Consider the following 18,140-nt stretch of genomic DNA (forward strand, 5'->3'; position numbering starts at 1 on the left):
CTTTCAATGATATGTGGAGGACCAAACCTGGGTATAATTTCATTAAGGAGTATTTTTATTACTTGTTGTGCTGTAGCTCTTCTGGTGGGGAAAGCTTCTACCCACCCCGTGAGTTGGTCAACAATTACTAGGAGGTTTTTGTACCCATTGTCTTTAGGCATATCAGAAAAATCTATTTGCAGTCTTTCAAAGGGAGTATAAGCCCAGGGGCGGGCCCCAGGGGGTACTGATTTTTTTCCCTTGATATTAAACCTTTTGCATATACTGCAGTGTTCTAAAAGCCTTTTTGCTTCCTGGTAGACTCCAGGTGCGTAGAACAGCCTGTTAGTGATAGTGGCAAGTTTTTCACAACCTAAATGCTCGCTTTGATGGAGTTGTTGCAGATAGGGTCTAAGAGCAGCTTTAGGTAACACTATCCTTTCATCTGGCAATCGCCATATTCTGTCTTTTTCACAGGTGGCTCCTGCCGCTTTCCATCTCTGTTGTTCTAAAGGTGGTGCAGACTCGTACATTTTTGGCTCTAGCAATATTCCCAAATATGCCTTTGACTGGGGAATTTGAGCTTGGAAGGCTAGGGTGGATAGTGGTTGTAAGGCTGCTGTTTGAGCTGCAGCATCGGCCAGGGCATTGCCTTTTGAGACTTGATCTCCCTTTTTGGTATGAGCTGGGCAATGCATTACCGCTAATGTTTTTGGCAACATTATAGCTTGTAGGAGATCATTAACTTGTTTAGCATTTGATATTTTAGTTCCAGAAGCTGTCATAAATCCTCTCTGTTTCCACAATTGTCCAGTGGCATGACAGATTCCAAAGGCATACTTAGAATCAGTCCAAATATTTACAGAGTGGCCCGATGCTAATTGACAAGCTCGTGTAAGGGCAGTAAGTTCAGCCACCTGCGAGCTCAACTGCCCAGGCAGTGGTTCAGCTTTAAGTACTTCAAATGGAGTTACTACTGCATAACCCGTTTTTCTAACTCCATTTACTAATTTTGAAGAGCCATCTACAAAAAAATCAAGTCAGGGTTGTCTAAGGGTAGGTCACTAAGATCTACCCTGGGTTTGTCTGAAAATGCTGCAACTTGAAGGCAATCGTGAGAGTCTGGTTCCCCGTCGCTGGGTAGAGGTAATAGAGTAGCTGGATTCAGGGTATTACATCTCTCTATGACCAGGTTTGTAGCCATTAAAAGTGTGGTTTCATACTTCTTCATTCTCTGATGAGAAAAATGTTGAGTATTTTTCTGGAGTAGAAGTAGGGCAACTGCATGTGGAGCCTTGAGGATAAGGGGATATCCGAGGACTAATTCCTGGGCTTTCTCGACTATAATTGCAGCTGCTGCCACTGCACAAAGGCAGCCTACTCCCCCCTTTGCCACTGGATCTAATTGTGCAGAGAAGTAAGCTGCAGGCAGCTTTATAATCTCAAAAGACTGGCTCTTCTGCATCTTTTGGTTTATTGTTTTTTTTCTTCCTTTTTTCTTTTTTTTTTTTTTATTAAAAGTTTTAGTAGCAATGGCTAAGATTTCTGCCATGGATTTGCCCTCAACACCCTCAGTGTTATGTTGAAGCTTTTTTCTAATATCTTCGCTAGCCTGACTTATGAACACAAGTCTTAACACAGGCAAAGTGGCAGGTGTCTCGGGGTCCATGTTTCCATACTGACGTATAGCTTTACAGAGTCTTTCAAAATAGTCTGAAGGGTGTTCTTCGGGACCCTGAACAGTACCTGTCACTTTGGACCAGTTTGTAGTTTTGTCTCCTGCTTTTTTTAATCCTTCTAAAATGCTGTCTTTCAGCATTCGTATTGAATTTTGCCCCCTTTCCTGATTGTAATTCCAATTCGGATTTTGCCTGGGCACGCCATTAGGCATGGGGTGGTTTTCATGGGGCTGATCGGCTAGAAATTGGTCAGCATGGCGTAGTACTTGAGTCTTCTCGTCCATAGTTAAGAGGCTTTCGAGAAGCTGCATGACATCTGACCAGGAGGGGTTATGAGTCATGAAAATGGTTTTGAAGCGTCTTAGAACTACTTCGGGATCATCTCTGAGCCTGGGGGTGTTTTCTTGCCAGTTTAAGAGGTCTGTGGTGGAGAACGGAGCATGTGTCCAGTGACTGATAACTTCTCCACCCTCGCCAGGCACAGGGTATTCTCTTAGAGGTAACTGAAGTTCAGGCTTAGACAATTTTTGACGAGTGCGATTTGAAATCGGAGTAGAACTGGAATCTGGAGAGGGATCTCTGGACCCATCTCCAGATCCGGGACTCGGGGATTCTGAGAGAGACAATCGAGGTGATGCCTCCCGAAGACTTCCCAGTCCCTCGGCCGGCCCAGGGGCAATGTTTTGGGGTTCAAACATTTGGGGTGGTATCAATGGTAGATTAGGGGGCCTAGGCATGGGTCTGTAATCATCTTCTGAATATGACGGTGGTGCAGCAGGTTTTGGATATAGAAGGGGAGCTAACAGATTTGGAAAAGGTGCAGGGGTTTGGGAAGCTAAAGGTTTTAATTGCTTGCTAGCAACATTGTCCCATAAATACCAATAACTAATTTGACCAGGGCGGAGGTCCTGCAAGATCTTTCGTAAGGCAGCCAGACGATTTAGGTCAAATGATCCATTTTCTGGCCATTGTCTTCCCAAATCTAACTGGGACGTATAAGACGTCCAATTAATTAAACAGAGTTCTGCCATACGAGACTTGGACAGTTCCGCCTGTCCCTCCAAATGTTTCCAATTCTTAATCATAAAATCAAGGGGTGAATCAGGAATAACTTTCCCTAGACCGGAACCCATGATTATATCCAAGCACAAGCAGTCTTATTTCCCTAAGTTCTACCTGCCTAGAAGCTGTTTCGTCCACGTACAACAACCGGTGTTCTTGGACCTCACTGGCTTTCTCCGTGAGGAGGGGCGTCTTGAGTCCGAGACCCTAGTCATTGGCCGTTATAACAGCATTTCTACCTTATATCTGTGTCTTTTGCCTTTCGGCGAGGCTGCTGGCTCTATCAGCGTTTAGATCAGCAGACAGATACCCTCAAAGACTGCTTCCAGAGACCTCTAGAGGTAAAACCAGAAAAGCAGAAACCAGATAGAAACCAAAAACATACCTGACCTGAGGTACTCGCCGGTACCGTTCCTTTACCCGACTTGAGGATCCCGCCTTATTGGTCCTGAGGGGACCGTCCACCTCCCGAGACTGACCCAAATAGGTGAACTCACCTAGTGCGCGCTGGGGTGTCGGGGGATGGAGGTCTCCAAAGGCGTCAAGCTAGACGGGTCCCATCTGGGGTGCCAAATTGTGGTGGAAAAAACCTCCCTAAGGTCCGTTGTCTAGCTGTAATTTGATTGATAGACAACGCGGGTAAAGAAAGACAGCTGTTTATTTGCTCGAGCAAAGACCATAAAGCCAGCAAAAGGCAAAATGGCCCCCCCTCAAGGGTGAGGCGATTTTTTATACTTCTTACAACAAAGCAAGATTATATGGTTAATAAAAAGCAATACTTGGGGCGGTGCTTTACAAATCTTTGTAACAGCATATTTCTATTAAGCTGAACTAGCACTTTTTAAAAGCTAAAAGTTAAGTAATAGTAATATTATATTAGCAAAACCTTGCACAGTAGAAGATATTTCTCAAGGATACAACCAGTAAGCTCAAACAATGGTTTCTCTGTCTTATCTTACTTTTAGCTGTAGCTGATTTTTTTTAGCACACAGACACAGATTCACTTTTTAACTCAGAAAATGCTTGTTGCAGTTAAAATGATTACTTGACACAAGCAAAGGCCTAGCTATCATTCTGCCTTGTGGTCAGCTGCATTACTAGGCCACAGGTCATGCCTTGTATTCAGCTATAAAGCTAATACTTCTTAAAAATCCAAATTATTATAAACCTAACAGTATGCTTTCAGAAAACTATTCTATTTCAGGGCAATGACAAACCTGCGGACTACAGGTTGAACCAGCTTTTTAATATTGCCATGCCTGCATGATGCATATTGCTTATCTCTTATGGTGTGCTTCGCTTCAAGATGGCAAGATCCAGAATTAACATGCTTTGTAAGAGGACAAGGAGTGGTTGAAAGCAATATTGCTGAAACCTTATGTACTCATCTACTATCAGACAGTTTGGGCACTTTCTTGTACACACTGCAAAGAAAAACAGCTTGAAATGTTTTCTTAACAAGAAAACAGTATCTGGTATTATTAAGTTTACTGAGCAAAAGGACATAACCAGGCAGAAAAATACCACTCTCATTTGTTGTATAATTATAGTCCTTTTTAAAAAACAGGTTTTAGATCTTTTTCAGGCAGCCAAAGGTATTGATTAACTTTTGAAATATTATTCTTAAAATGCTAGATGTTTCCTATATTATGTGTAACAGTGCAATGGTCATCTGAAGTCCAAGCTGAAAAAAGTGGAGTTAAAACATTAGTCTGTGACAGCTCTTGAACAAAAGCAATTCCATATGAAATCCCATCTTTATTCCTTGATTTTATTTCATTTCTCCCCCCTCCATATCATCCCCACACTATTTTTGTTTGACATGTTTGTGTTGTTAATGTAACATGGCATTTCCAGCACTTTGCTTAGTGTGTACTTTTCCTTCCCTTTTCCTTCACAACTGCTCCAGACTGATCGAATAAACCCAGATGACATAGATTTAGAAAATGAACCCTGGTATAAATTCTTTTCAGAGCTGGAGTTTGGACATCCGGTAAGTGAGGATAGACTATTAATGTTTAAACTTTAGGAAAAATATATTTGTAGGATACAGTTCACAAATTACCAAGTGCAGGAAGAGTCACCCCCTGAAGCTGAATAGGACTTTTTTCTAAGAAAGAACAACAGAACTGAGTCCAAAGTATGCATCCAGCCATTTTCGTTAAGTGCCTACCTGCCAAACCAGTGACTCTGTTGGCTAATTTAAGTCCATAGACTATATACAGCAGCTGATATGTAAACACCTACAGCATCAGTTGTATGTAAAACATAATTGTTTACTTTTTTTATTAAACCTTTAGAATTTAGAAGCATTTGGTTAGAACAATTTTCAAGAGTAGAAGTGAGACCTATTAATTTTTATATTGTAGATTTCAAACAGGCTAACAACATAAATACTCAGTTTTCATTAACAGTGTGTCTTAATTTAGTAAATGCAGACATACACACTTGCAGATAATGCCTCTGGGTATAAATCCTGATTTTTTTGTCCTTTGTCCATCTCAAACATATGCACACAGAGAACATATGATTTTATACATAAATCAGGGAGATGCCTATTAGTTTTTGTTTGCACCCAGGGTATGGACAAACAACTTAGATGCAGTTCAGGAGAAAAGGGAGACTTGTACATAAGCTGCTCAGCAGTAAACTGGCTCTTGTGCCTGCTCCTTCTATATAGTATGTGCAAGTTAAACCAGGGTACCTTACCTCTGGTTCATTCAGTGGTGAACTGCCCTGATTTAACATTCACTTACTACAGGATAGGACTGAACACATGGGAGAGTTCCTGCCAAGCAACTGAAGTCCAGTAAGTCCACTCCTCCCCTCTTTGACCTCAGTACAATTTGTTCACCTCTCCACACCTTTCAGAGGTCTACTTGAATCTATATACTCTTTGGACCTGCTCCCCCTTTGCATCAAAACCTGCATCCCCAAAAGGACTTAAATAGAATGTTGTAGTCCCAAAATAGCACTCCTGAAAACCCCTGTTCAGCTGCAGCTTAATCCTGAAGACACCTAAATTTCATAGGCACTTCACATTCAAACTTTAAAGTTTCTCAGGTGCCAATAATTCTCCACTCATGTATGCCCACAAGCACCTTATTTCTGACAGGGCTGAGCTGATCAGCACCCATCTCCCACCAAAGCTCATTTCAAACTAGGCTTTCTTCCACCTGTCACCCCTAAGAGGCTTGGTGCAATAGTCATTCATATAGCATACCCAATGCACACCTGTAGATTCAGACTTCTCCTAATATGTTTCTCCTAATATGCAGTGGTGGTTTCCACTTTCTTTTAGAACAGTGTTAGTGGAGCCCACATTCCCCCATCCCTTAAGCCATGGAAACAGAGGCTCAACAAGCTCATTTAGCCCCATGTGTGGAGAGGCAAGGGTGGGGAGGCTGGGCTATGCCCTGCTTCCGCTTGCCCAGCCAGGGCAGTGGGGGGAGTGAGATGCAGGTGCAGCAGCACTGGGAGCAGGAGCTGTGCCCTTCCACCCGGAGTGAGCTGCATCACACCCCCTCCTCTGCCCTGGCTGGGCAAATGCCAGCAGGGCATAGCCTCCACTTCCAGCACTGCTGCACCCCCCCCCCCATCCTGGCTGGGCAGCTTGTCCCAGCCCCAGCCCCAGCCCCAATCCATCCCTCACTGTGGGGGCGTTGATGTGCCCATCCCACCCCCCACACACCTCTTCCTTCCCCAGTCCGCCCACCTCAACAAACTTAGCAGCTGGAGGCAGCTGTGTCCAACGTCCTCAAAGACTGATGCCTGTTTAGTCTATGGCCAAATCTCCAATTTGAGTAAAATATTTTCCAAATTGATTTGTAGGTTTCCAATTCAATTCAGACCTTTTAATTGGTCTCCGGATTCAATTTGGATTTGGAGATTCAGCTGCCAAATCAGGCCATATCTCCTCTGAATTGAAGCAGCTACCAAAGTTTGGCACAGCCCTATCAGGTATATAACTGAATGTAGAGCTGTGCCTGCTGTTAGAAAAACTCCCTGTGGTGGGGGGAGTACTTCTATCCACTCACTTCTATCCCTGATGCACTACTGGGTGTCAGGATGGTCCTGTGGCCAAGCGGGGGAGGCACAGGGATGCCTCGACCATACTAAAGGCTCCAAGAAAGGGAGTGGGGCAGGATTCTGGTACCCCCTCATAGTCCGTGCTCTGCTACTGTGTGGAAGATGTTTCCACATCACAATAGCTAGCTAGAGCACCTGGCAAGTAAGCAAAAGGAGTAGATCTGATTCCCCCCTAATAAAGGAGGAAATTAAAGCTATCTTGCCCTTATCTACACCATCCAGAGAAGAGCCCATCCTAAGGTGTCTAACTCCCCATGCGCTGCACAGGGAGCCTACATGCCTTACTCTGGGTTTTGGGTTCCACTCTGTGCTTGCTAATTCCCAAACCAGAAGCCACATAGCTATTTTAATATGGTGCTGCTTCTCAGCACCACACTGTCTTGCTCTGAATACATAAATCCAAATCCCCTTTTGGAACCAGCTCTAAGTGAATAGCAAAACTCCCTCAGTGAGAGCAGGAGCAAATCCTGTATCTGCAAACCAAATATATGCAAGTAGAAGCCTTTAAATTATTTTTAGAGCTTTACATAGGGGGGGTCCTAATTTTTGCTGAACCAATGTATTTAATAACACACAAAAATACAGAAGTTGTTTAACCATTTTTTTAAAAATATTACAGTCCAACAGTCTATAGTATATCATATTTTTGTCCCAACCCAATCTTTAATGTCCTTTTATCTGCCCATTGAAACTGTTTTTAATCATTCATCTCGATATAGATAAACATAGGCAAATTAGTTTCTATCACAAAACTAAAATGCTAGCAAGGTCAGTCATCCTTATCCTCTATAAGGTAAAGTGCATATGGAGATTTCACTGGCAGGCCATCAGTCCCCAACCCTTTACATTCTTCTCTCTCAGTAGTTTTAGAAATAGCTGTTCTTAATACAATTATTCAAATTTAAAATTTTGCTAACTAAATTTACTAACACTTTAAGATGCTTGATGATTTATTACAAAATTATTGTAGCACATTTTTCCTTCTAGTTTCCCCTCATTTTGCTGTATATGTGTCACTCTTGTACCTGATGCTGTCAACACCTGGTTTCTAATTATGTCACCTTCTCCACATGTTTCATTGCTTGCTGGCATTGATTCTCCTCCATTTCATCTCTACACTTCTGCTTATATGATGCAGCCTCCTAAAAAACTTTTGGACTATGTTCAAGACAATTCTTCTGGTGTTTCTAATGAGGTAAAGGAAGCATTCTTTCTTGTTTAGATGACTAGCTTGGGAAACATGGTTGTGACACTTGCTATTCATATCTGAGATTGTTAATATTTAATGGTATCCTACCAACAATCAATAAGGGTTTCTAATTCTATATCATTTACCTTTGTCTTCATATCTTTCCAGATCATTTATGTATATGGATGTTGTTTTTATTACACTAGATACTGTGAGTCCATGTTCCCATACCACCCAGAGATTAACATTCAGATTTACAACATAAACCATATGCTTTAAAATCTTGATGCATTCCCATTTCCTCATAGTTGGGCAAGTGCTTTGTTTCCAAATACCCATGAACTGCAATTATGATGAATATATCTAGCTATAAATTGTAGACTTCAAGTGAAACTCTTGTTGAACAAGCTTTATTCCACTGAAATATATGTAATTAGGCTTACTAACCAGGATATCCAACCAGGAATTATGGCTAAATGTTAGTAACCAGTAACCTAGGGATTGACAAACAGTGTCATGATTCTGATTCAAAAGCCTCATGATGAGATAGGGGCTGTCAGTGCCCTGTTCTAACGTGGGGAAACCCAGATTTTCATTCTTGTTTCCATATACATGTTATGGTATTCTTTGTGTCTGTGTGTCCTGCTTGACATGTGTGGTAGCTTTAGGATATTCATATTTCTCCTTTCCTCCCCATCCAAAAACAAAAACAAAAAAAGGAAAATCATGGACTTCATAGTTCATTGCATTGTAGACTACCATGAGAATTGAATGCACTAAGCATACGATAGAGGAGGCCAATTGAATTTCCTGAGCTATAGCTTTTTGGAATAAAATTATGAACAGTAGAGCTAGATAAAATATTTATAACATAGTCATTTTCAAATTGATTAATTAAAAAAAACTCTTTCTGATTGAAAAAAAAATGTGTATGAATTTGAAGCAACTTCTGAGAAATTTTACCTGAGATATTTTTCACTTTTGAAGTTTTTAAGGGGGAAAACTAGCAAAAGGCACTTTGCTTAAACAACTTTTCAGGAAATATAATGGATTCAGTAAAACAGTAAGGAAAGCACATTCAAGCAAAATGTTTTGGCAGTAAATTAGCATGAGTTTTCATATGTGCACATATACAGTCTTTCCCCAGTTTTTACAACATCTACTGCCAATTGCTATGAAAGCCTAGAGTCAGGAAACCACTCATACATGGGTTAAGTTTAAATACATACACAACTATTTTCTTGAATAGGGATGAATTTAAACATGACAAGCTCAAAATTTGGTAAAGCATCATCCTCTTATTCAGTTATTTTAGCTATTACTTTTTTTTTATAAGTTTGACTCTGTTGCCCTTCACTGTAGGATAAGGGGGTGCTCATAGTTTGGGTAGGGCTGAATATTCCAGGGAATATGTTTTTACCTGGGTCGGAGTCTGAGGCTTATAGCATATTGGACAGCTTTTAGGAATGGTGGGAATCATGAAATAGGAGAACCAATAAGCCTCCTCCACACAGCATATGCAGACACAATGCCATTCAGTACACAGTGTACCTCCTCTGCCTTTAACCACCTTCAACACACCATCACTTCTAGCAGCTTTACTAGGAGTAAAATGTATATGGTCTCCAATTCTTATTTGAGGTTCTTATTATACATGAAGAGATAAAACTGTGGTATGAGTGAATACACTCCAGCTTACTGTATTTTAATATGCAATCATGGTTCAAGAAGGGAATCAAACAAACAAGGCCTTGCCCTCCTCCCTAGCTTTGGCGATTTCCTCCTGGAAAAGAACAGGGGCTGTTACTATACATGCATCTGTGTAGACCAAATAGGGAAAAGGGTATATGAATGCAACTTTCATATCCAAGAACTATTAGTGGATGGTGGCAAAATATTTTGCTCTTCAAGTTCCTGACTCAAGCTGAATAGCAATTCCACATCACTGATGTGTTCTCTTTAGTTGACATTTGGATGGAATATCTAGCTTACTCTTGGTAGTCTATACTCCTTAAAAGGCCATTACATATGATCAAAAGAAAGCACTTTCTAGTTGTTGTTTGATGAACGATGGTAAAATATCATGTGCAATTGTGGTTTCAATCAAATTTCTAGCAGAAAATATACATTTAGTATTCCTCTGAAATTTTTATGGTATGGGAGGGAACGTATGGAAAGCCAAGAACTCTTTGTTGCGCAGATAAACAAAGACAACTGTAGTTTCTATAGCTGTCAGTGAAACTTTCTCAGTGCTGCTGGCTCTCACAATTTTATTACAAACCTTACAATATATGGTGTTTTTCTCAAGTCCCCAGCTCCTGAAGCCAAGTAGCTTCATGAAAAACTCAACTCCCTTTTAAAAATGTAAGTTTCTACTTCTTATGGCTTCAGAGGAAAGCTTGAAAACATGATCTCTAAAAAACAAGAATGCAAATAAATGGAACTTGGAATGTTTTATTTTTTAAAAAGACCCACGAGTTGGGGGCCAGACTCGCAATATTTAAACACACTGGTTTACCAGTACAGTATCTTTCATCAGCTCTAAAATCATTCTACATCTTTAGAAAACAAAATAGGAACTGTTCCCTGAGAGCTGTAAACAGGTTTAATGCCTGTTTATGAAATTATGATCAACAGATCTCAGTAACAGCTGTCCTTCCATTTCAGCAGCATGTGGAAAAGTTGTTTTGTGATGCTTCATTCCCTGCATGCTGCAGATTATTTTTTTAATTTGTCACTGTAAACCTTCTCTTTAAGCTACAGAATAACTGATTTCCTGAGTTGGGTTTTGATGTCTAAGGCTTGGGACAGACATTACACATAAACTAGTTTAACTGATCAGAAACTGGTTTAAGCCGGTAATAGAACAGATGTTCAGTGCACATAAACCAGTTTGAAAATGACTTAAACCAATTTGAGATAAATCTGGTTGAATGTAGCATCAGACTTAATTGATTTGGCTCAAACCGGTTTATGCAATGTCTATTGCAGACCTCTTACTGGTTTAAGTTAAACCAGACTCCCCCAGCATCCTGGCATGCTTTCTGGGCTGGGCAGGGCTCTCTGCTCCACAACAGGGTTGGCCCCTCCCCTCTGCTCCCTTGCTGGAGCTACGGCAGAGACTGCAGGTACAGCAGGGTCTGCCTGACTTCCCCCTGCCCTACCCAACCCTTACTGCTCAAGCAGGGATCTCCCCCTTCCTCCCTCCCTCCCTCCCTCCCTCCCATCTCCCACAGCACAGCCCCCAGCCCCACAGACCCTAGGCATGTGGTATGCTAGCTAATGCTAAGAGGTATCTGTATGCGTCTCCAATTTCACTGGGACAGGCAAACAAAACAGTGACCGCTTAGGGCTTTTTGAAGCTAATCAACAGGTCAGCTGGTAAGCTGTTTAAGAAGAGTTTGAACTAATGGAGAGAAGCTATTGTTTTGCTAATGAGGTAATAAACACTTATCAGCTCCCTGCTGGCTTGCTTGCTTGTCAGTTTTCTGCAGACAGTATAAAGAAGCAGGGAGAGAGAGATTGAAAAGCTCCATATCATCAGCAGATGCATGCACTGCCTACCCCTCCTCCCCTTGCCTCAGAGTGCTAGCAGGGGGCTGGGGGTTGGCAACACACCTGCCACTTGAGCAGCCAGTGGAGAAAAGCCCGGGACAGTACAGGCAGGGTGAGAGTTTACACCCCTCCATAATCAGTGTCCTGCTGGGGCCTCTGGCCATGCTCCCCTCAGCTCAGCACTCTGAGAGGGAAGGGAGGGCTGCTCTAGTGCCCCTCCCCACCAGCTGCTAGCCTGAGACACTGCAGACATGTGCCTGAATTTCCTCAGTCCAGAGGGGATGTCTGCCCAGTTACAAACTGGTTCAGCCTAGCCAGGTTAGACTAAGATTGAATCAATTCAGGCTCAGGCTTTCTGAATATCTGCCCATAGGCTAAAAGATATTGCTCTTGGGTCTTCTGTATTTCTGATTTTCATTTTTCTTATTAACCAATTACTTCTTTTTCAAAATACAATGCAGAAATCTGTTAGCACTTGGTAATAGTGTAAGGTAATGTCTAAGCATATTACCTAGCCAGATGTCAGCAACAGATGAAGATCCATAGGAAAAACTTGCAAAAAATGTCTTTCTACTGGCTTGCAGGTTATTTGTAACTAATAAAAAAAATAGATATTAGTTGATTGCCACAGCCAACATGGACTGCATTATATGGGCTATATGTTCTCATGTCATGGGGAAAAGTGTTAATCAAGTACTAGCATGCAAAAAACAAAATGAGAAACAGATGCAATGGGTCAGGAAAGCAAACCATCTTCACTGATGGAAGCTCCTAACATTAGAAAGAGCAGGACGTAATCAAGGATTATAGCACAGCTTTCCTTCAAAGAGTCATTATAAAGCAGATATCCATGTGGTCACTGCTATACAATTTTCATCTACCATGAATATACTCTTCTATCTCTCTGCACCTTAAGATTAAAGAGGGGCATCAAGTTAAGGGCTTGTGTGCTATAGGCCACAAATTACAATTTAATGCCACCTGAGGCAACTTTAATCTATAAAGTATAGATGCAGAAGTGACTTCTGTACCACAGCAGATAGCAGTGGTATTATTTTTGCTACTTCCTACAAAATTGCAAGCTCTCTTTGATTACATGCAGATCCATCGTGGTTTTCACATTGCCTGTACTTTGGCATTTTACGGAAAACTTAATTAGCACGTCTAATATACATATTTAATAAAAATAAATAAAAATAATTAAATAAATTAATAAAATAAGTAGTCCATGTCCATGCTGACCTCATTTTCATCTCTCCTCTTCCCTCTATGGGGCAAGTCAGAGGAGTGTAGTAGGATGTTGCCAGAATTTTTTAACACAGGACTGCATAAAAATATTTCTTCTTACCCTAGGAAACCTTGTGTTACAGTAATGCACTGCAGAGAAGAGGGATGGTGGGAGGCAGAAGAATCTATTCTTTTATTTTCCAATTTAGATCAAATGGAAATACCTGCTTTTTGCTGAAATCTGGTGTACATCAATGGGATGTGATTTGTTCTTCAGAGGCAGTTGTAAGAGCTGATGGGATAAGGCATCAGTGGTAGGGATGATTTAACAGTACCCAAAGGGGGAAGAACTCCATCAGTAAAAATGAGATTGCCTCAGTTCGCCCTTCAGCATGGTGATAGAATTTTAACAAAGGGATTCCAAAGAGTCCCCAACAGCACATTCCTACAGGAATGTATGGTACTTAAAAAAAAATACTGCCCAAACTCAGTATATTTTCTACCTATCAAGGGATGAGAGAATTAGTTTCTCTCATATGGCAAAAACACTGTCCATACCTTTATCTTTGTGCACTTTGCTATTTTTGTCAATTCGGGAGCTCTTGGCCATCGGACACATTACCAGCGATCTCTCATGGAAGAGGCTCTCATCGATCCCTGGAGAGTTAGTTGAAATAAACATATAAATGCTGAAAAGGCTAAAAGGGAATTATTTTCTTGAAGGATTTGCAGTCTTCACATAACTTTACCCAATGGCCTATTTTGTTTCAGGATCAAGTGCAAAAGAACAAACTGGATACTAGACCTGACCAAATCTTAAAGTTCTTGATTCATGGGAAACATTGACATTTTGAAATTTTTTGAAAATAGAAATTCCATAAAGTTTGCTTTTCAGAGATGCTGCTGCTAGTACATTGTACATTTTTATAGTGTTCCCTCTCTATCACCTTTACAGTCACTTGTATTTTTTGGATTTGTAACTTCTTTGGAGCAGGGAGTACATCTTGGTATGTATTTATATGGTAGGGCCCTGACTGGGACTTCTGGGCATTTCAGTCCTACAGGTATGTGATGGTAATATAGATCAGTAAACCAAAATACATTTGGGTCAGATAAATAACAAGTCATATATATCTTTACCTAGAGCTCATCTTCAAGTCTTTTCTCTGGTAACTAATCTATACATCGTTTCAGCTTTGTATAGTTCTTGTTTTTAACAACTTTCAGCTTCCCTTTCTATGGAAATCAGATAATACTAAATCTTATTAATCAACTGATTAGAGGGTGCATATAGACGATCACAGAGGCTGCTCTGATGTGCTGTAATTACAGTGCGTCAGAGCAGACTCAATTAATTACTTGAGTAATTAAGACTCAAGTAATTACCATGCTCCAGCCAGCCTCCATGTCTCATCTATCAGTGTCCCCATGCTTCAAAATGGTAGTAGGGGCACTTTAACTAAAGCCCATTAGACAAGCTTTAGATAAAGCACCCCTGCTGGCATTTTGAAGTGTGGGGACGCTGATACACAAGACACTCTGGGCACTTTCAGAGCCAATGTAATTAAAGCACCCCCTCCCGCTCCTCTGAGAGCACATGTAAAAATGCCAAAAATAACTGACAAAGTTGCCTACAACTTCAGCTGTGCTTTAGGAAATGTTTGATTCATTCTTTATCCAAGCTCGTGGGATTATCTCTGTATTTAAATGTGATAAAGTACACCGGAGAACCCAGTAAACAAAATAAAAATTTCTGTTAGTGTTTTGATGGAATCAATTCCTGTGTGATATAGGTGGTTAAAGAAGGCAGGCAATTGAAAACTAATTACAGACAGCTAGCTCTAAAAAGTCCCTTGTATATCTTGTCCTTATAGAACCCATTACATTTAGGTAGTGTTGACTGTCACTGTGGAATGCATGTGCTGTGCAGAATGCTAATGATGTTACAAAAACTATTCCAACATGTTTCTCAAACCAAGGAGGACCTCTAGAGGTGTGATTATATGCCCCTCACATAATTTGACAAAGTAATATATTGAAACTAAAAAGCACTCAAAATGATTATAGATTATCCTCTGTGATTTCACAGTCCCTATACCCTTCTGTACAGAAAAAGTAGTTCCTGCAGCTTATAAGACTTTGTGAAAATTCTATTTCCAGTTCATTAGTTCAGCTCTGAAATGATATAGCATGAACTTAAAATATGTTTAACATTTGAACAACAGCTTTGTACGCATGAAGAGGCACCACAGGGACAACATGATTCTGTTTCTAGCTTTCACAAATTGTAATACTGTGTGTGTCTAATTCTGGCTGCAGCCTGGAAATCCATTAAGTGATTGGTTTAAACGTAGTCATCACTTAACTTTGAACTTATGTTGACAAGTTAAAAATATTTCAGAGCAGCTTTACATTCCATCTTCTCACAGCAGTGACATTTTACAGCAGTGGAAAGGCTTCTGTGATAAGAACTGTTCATAATATGAACTTAGGACAACCAACAATTGGCTACAAAACTCATGTCTCTTTCAGCTATTTATACAAAGAGTTTCCAGCTGTAATTGATATTGATACTTTGGTAAGTAATTGGAAGAAATGATGCAGGTCATGTGACCAGATAAAAAACTTCTTCTTAGAAGTTTCTTTTTATGTTTTACTGTAAAGTTTATGTCAATCACAGTTTATCTAATGTTGAAAAATGTGCAGAAAGGCACTAGCATTTTTTGGATTTTTATTAATAGTACTTTTAAAATAGAATTAGTTTAAGAAACAGTGGTGCTCTTTAAAAATTGTATAACTTTTCTTAATAAATAGTCCAGTACATATAACTTGGAGTGTGCGGGATATTTATCATGATAGCCTGATTTATCCAGGCTTCTTATAGTTTATTAAATGACAATTGCTTCACAATGACAGTAGAAAACTATAGAAGTTTAATAGATTCACTTATTTGCTTTTACAGACCTCCTTATATCACTCTTCAACAGACAAAGGCCTGGAAAGACCTTCTAGGTAAGAAACGATACAGTAAACAAGACAAATTCTACAGTTACAGTAGACAAGCTAACAAACCTACAAGGTCTTGTCCTTGCATCAGTGTCCACTAGCCTAGATACTTGTACCCTTGAATGCATAAGATCCTAAATCCTATTCTTTCATATTGACCTTGATTTAGGATTTCTTCAAATATCTGCTGTCTTATGTCTACCCTCTGACTCCTCTTTACGTCCTGCATGACATTGCTCACAACACCTATGTTGGGTTGGGTTTGGAGGACATGGGAAAAAATGCAGCCATTCTAGATAGGCAGAGATTTTCCCCCCCATATCCCTGCTGAAGGCTGTACCAGCTGTGTAAGGGGGAAAACAGGCAGAGGACTGTGCTTCCAGAGATGACACATGAGGTAGTTTTCCCAGGTGATCAATAAGCTAACTCCATCTCCACTGTTAAGTGTTTGATGATTTATTGGGCTGCCTTATTGATCCATGGGGAGAAGGCATTCAAGTGAATGCTGGGTTCAAAGCCTAAAATTGAACTAATATTGATTATTTCTTTAGTTCTGCAAGTACTGCAAGCGACTACAGGAAAAGGAGGAAGTCAGAGCCTGCTGTAAGTCATCAGAGGGCACACAGCGATCAAAATGCAAACAGGCCTAGTATAGGTCAGGCAGATACACAAGGCTCATACAACACCCTCAGAAAACCATTCACCAGCTCTTCTCCTTCTTCTCCATCAAAAGCAAAAGGTAAGAGCCAAACAAATCTGAAAATGGACAAGAGCTTAGTTAACTACTGAGATCTTAGCATAAACTATACAGAATGTTGGTGATAATTGGAAGGAACTGCATGCTGTTACTCAAACAATTACTGAGAAGTCTAGCAGCTGTCTTCTGTTGAGGAGTTAGCATATTTATTCATACATAATTATTTTAATTGATTCAAATCTAGATTGTAAAGGGGTTTGCCACATGCAGGATCTACAGCACATTTTAAAGAGAAGAAAATTATTTGCTCCATTTCACATAATCTCATAAAAGTATATTTAGTACATTGCATTCTTACCAGTATTTATGAAGTTATTAAAATTTTTAAATGCTTCCCATATGTATAGAACATGAATGATGAGAAACAGCATTCATGATTACCGCCAGGTCAAGAAATCTTGAAAGCTTTTCTCCCCTTGTTCAAACCTATAGCTGATTTTTGACAGGTGATACATTCTAAAGAGCTAATTAAGCAAGAAAGCACCCCTCATATGAAACTGAATTGATTAATTTTGTTAATGCTTAAAGCACATAATAGGTTAGATGCAACCCTTTGTTTCTGCTTCTTATGTAGGACAGTCCTTTATTAATTAACAGCCCTTCAAACCTCTCCTCCCTTTCTTCCCAGTATTTCTTTCCTGTAACCACGTTTTTATTTTTAAAGTAAGACAAAAGGTTTGCAGATATTATAGCAATTATTTATATTGGGAATGAACATTCAGTACTGCATCTTTAGTCTTCCTATTCCCCTTTTCTTTCCATTATCTATCAGCTAAGATTTGTAATCAGGCCCACTTTGTCCTCAGCACTGTATAAATTTATTTTTAAATGGCAGTCCCTCGCCCAGAGAGTTTATGGGCTAGGTTGCAACAAAACAAAACAAGGAGAGATAGCAAATTAACAGTGGGAAAGATGATGGCAGGAAAGTAATAGTTAAACCAAGCATGCTTTGGAAAAAGGAGCAGTAGCTATTATGCGAGTAGCCTCCATATCAAGGAATACATTCCTTTAGAGCATCTGCCATTAAGTTAATTGGACATGGAGCAGGACTCATCTCACGGTGCTACCTGAATAGTTAAAACTTGCAACTCCAGTTCAGTGTTTTATTGGTGGCAGAGCAGTGCAGAGAGTGAAACTGGAACCCAGTGGTGCTCAAGCTCCAGCCCACTGGCCAAATCCAGTCCACACAGCCATGTCATCTGAAGCTCCCCACAAGTTGAGAAATGTGGTGGCTGGGAAGCAGTGGCAACATTCATTGTTGTGGCTTCTAGTTATCTGGATTCAAGCTCTCTGATTTGGGTGTGTCTGGATCTAGGATTTTTGCTTTAGCTTCCAGTAGCTTTTATTTATCTTACTACCCCCTGCAGAACCAGTGGTACTTTTTATGGATAGAATGCCCCAATATTTAAGTGAATTTGGAGATGATTAGACACCTATGGCACTGAATCCCTTCTGATATTTAAATCATGCATAGTAAATGTTTGCATTTGGAAAACTAAATAACTGTTTAATATGGATTACTTGCTCTTCTTTTCTAATTTTTAATAATGTATGTACTGACCTTGATTGCTAGACTAAGTACAATAACTGCTTTCTC

At 40.2% G+C, this 18,140-nt stretch overlaps 2 protein-coding genes across 14 annotated transcripts in view; one reads left to right on the plus strand and one right to left on the minus strand.

Moving 5' to 3' along the window:
* SORBS2 (sorbin and SH3 domain containing 2) overlaps nucleotides 1–18,140 on the plus strand; it is a 278,948-nt gene that overhangs the window by 214,574 nt on the left and 46,234 nt on the right. For 8 of the 12 annotated variants that reach the window (XM_059721824.1, XM_059721822.1, XM_059721821.1 and 5 more), the window contains 4 exons: nucleotides 4,630–4,713; nucleotides 7,948–8,004; nucleotides 15,743–15,792; nucleotides 16,338–16,525. In XM_059721824.1, the coding sequence (XP_059577807.1) occupies nucleotides 4,630–4,713; nucleotides 7,948–8,004; nucleotides 15,743–15,792; nucleotides 16,338–16,525 (379 nt within the window). The remainder of the gene's footprint in view (nucleotides 1–4,629; nucleotides 4,714–7,947; nucleotides 8,005–15,742; nucleotides 15,793–16,337; nucleotides 16,526–18,140) is intronic. The other 4 variants (XM_059721817.1, XM_019481319.2, XM_019481320.2 and 1 more) reach the window with 1 other exon arrangement.
* LOC109281602 (uncharacterized) overlaps nucleotides 1–18,140 on the minus strand; it is a 28,537-nt gene that overhangs the window by 10,115 nt on the left and 282 nt on the right. The window contains exon 2 of one of the 2 annotated variants that reach the window (XM_059721826.1): nucleotides 13,339–13,437. The exons of the other annotated variant lie outside the window; for it this stretch is intronic. The gene's annotated coding sequence lies outside the window, so the exon portion shown is untranslated. The remainder of the gene's footprint in view (nucleotides 1–13,338; nucleotides 13,438–18,140) is intronic. 2 annotated transcript variants of the gene reach the window in all.

The sequence above is a fragment of the Alligator mississippiensis genome, chromosome 2 (genome assembly GCF_030867095.1).
Source record: "Alligator mississippiensis isolate rAllMis1 chromosome 2, rAllMis1, whole genome shotgun sequence".
In the NCBI taxonomy this organism is placed as follows: domain Eukaryota; kingdom Metazoa; phylum Chordata; order Crocodylia; family Alligatoridae; genus Alligator; species Alligator mississippiensis.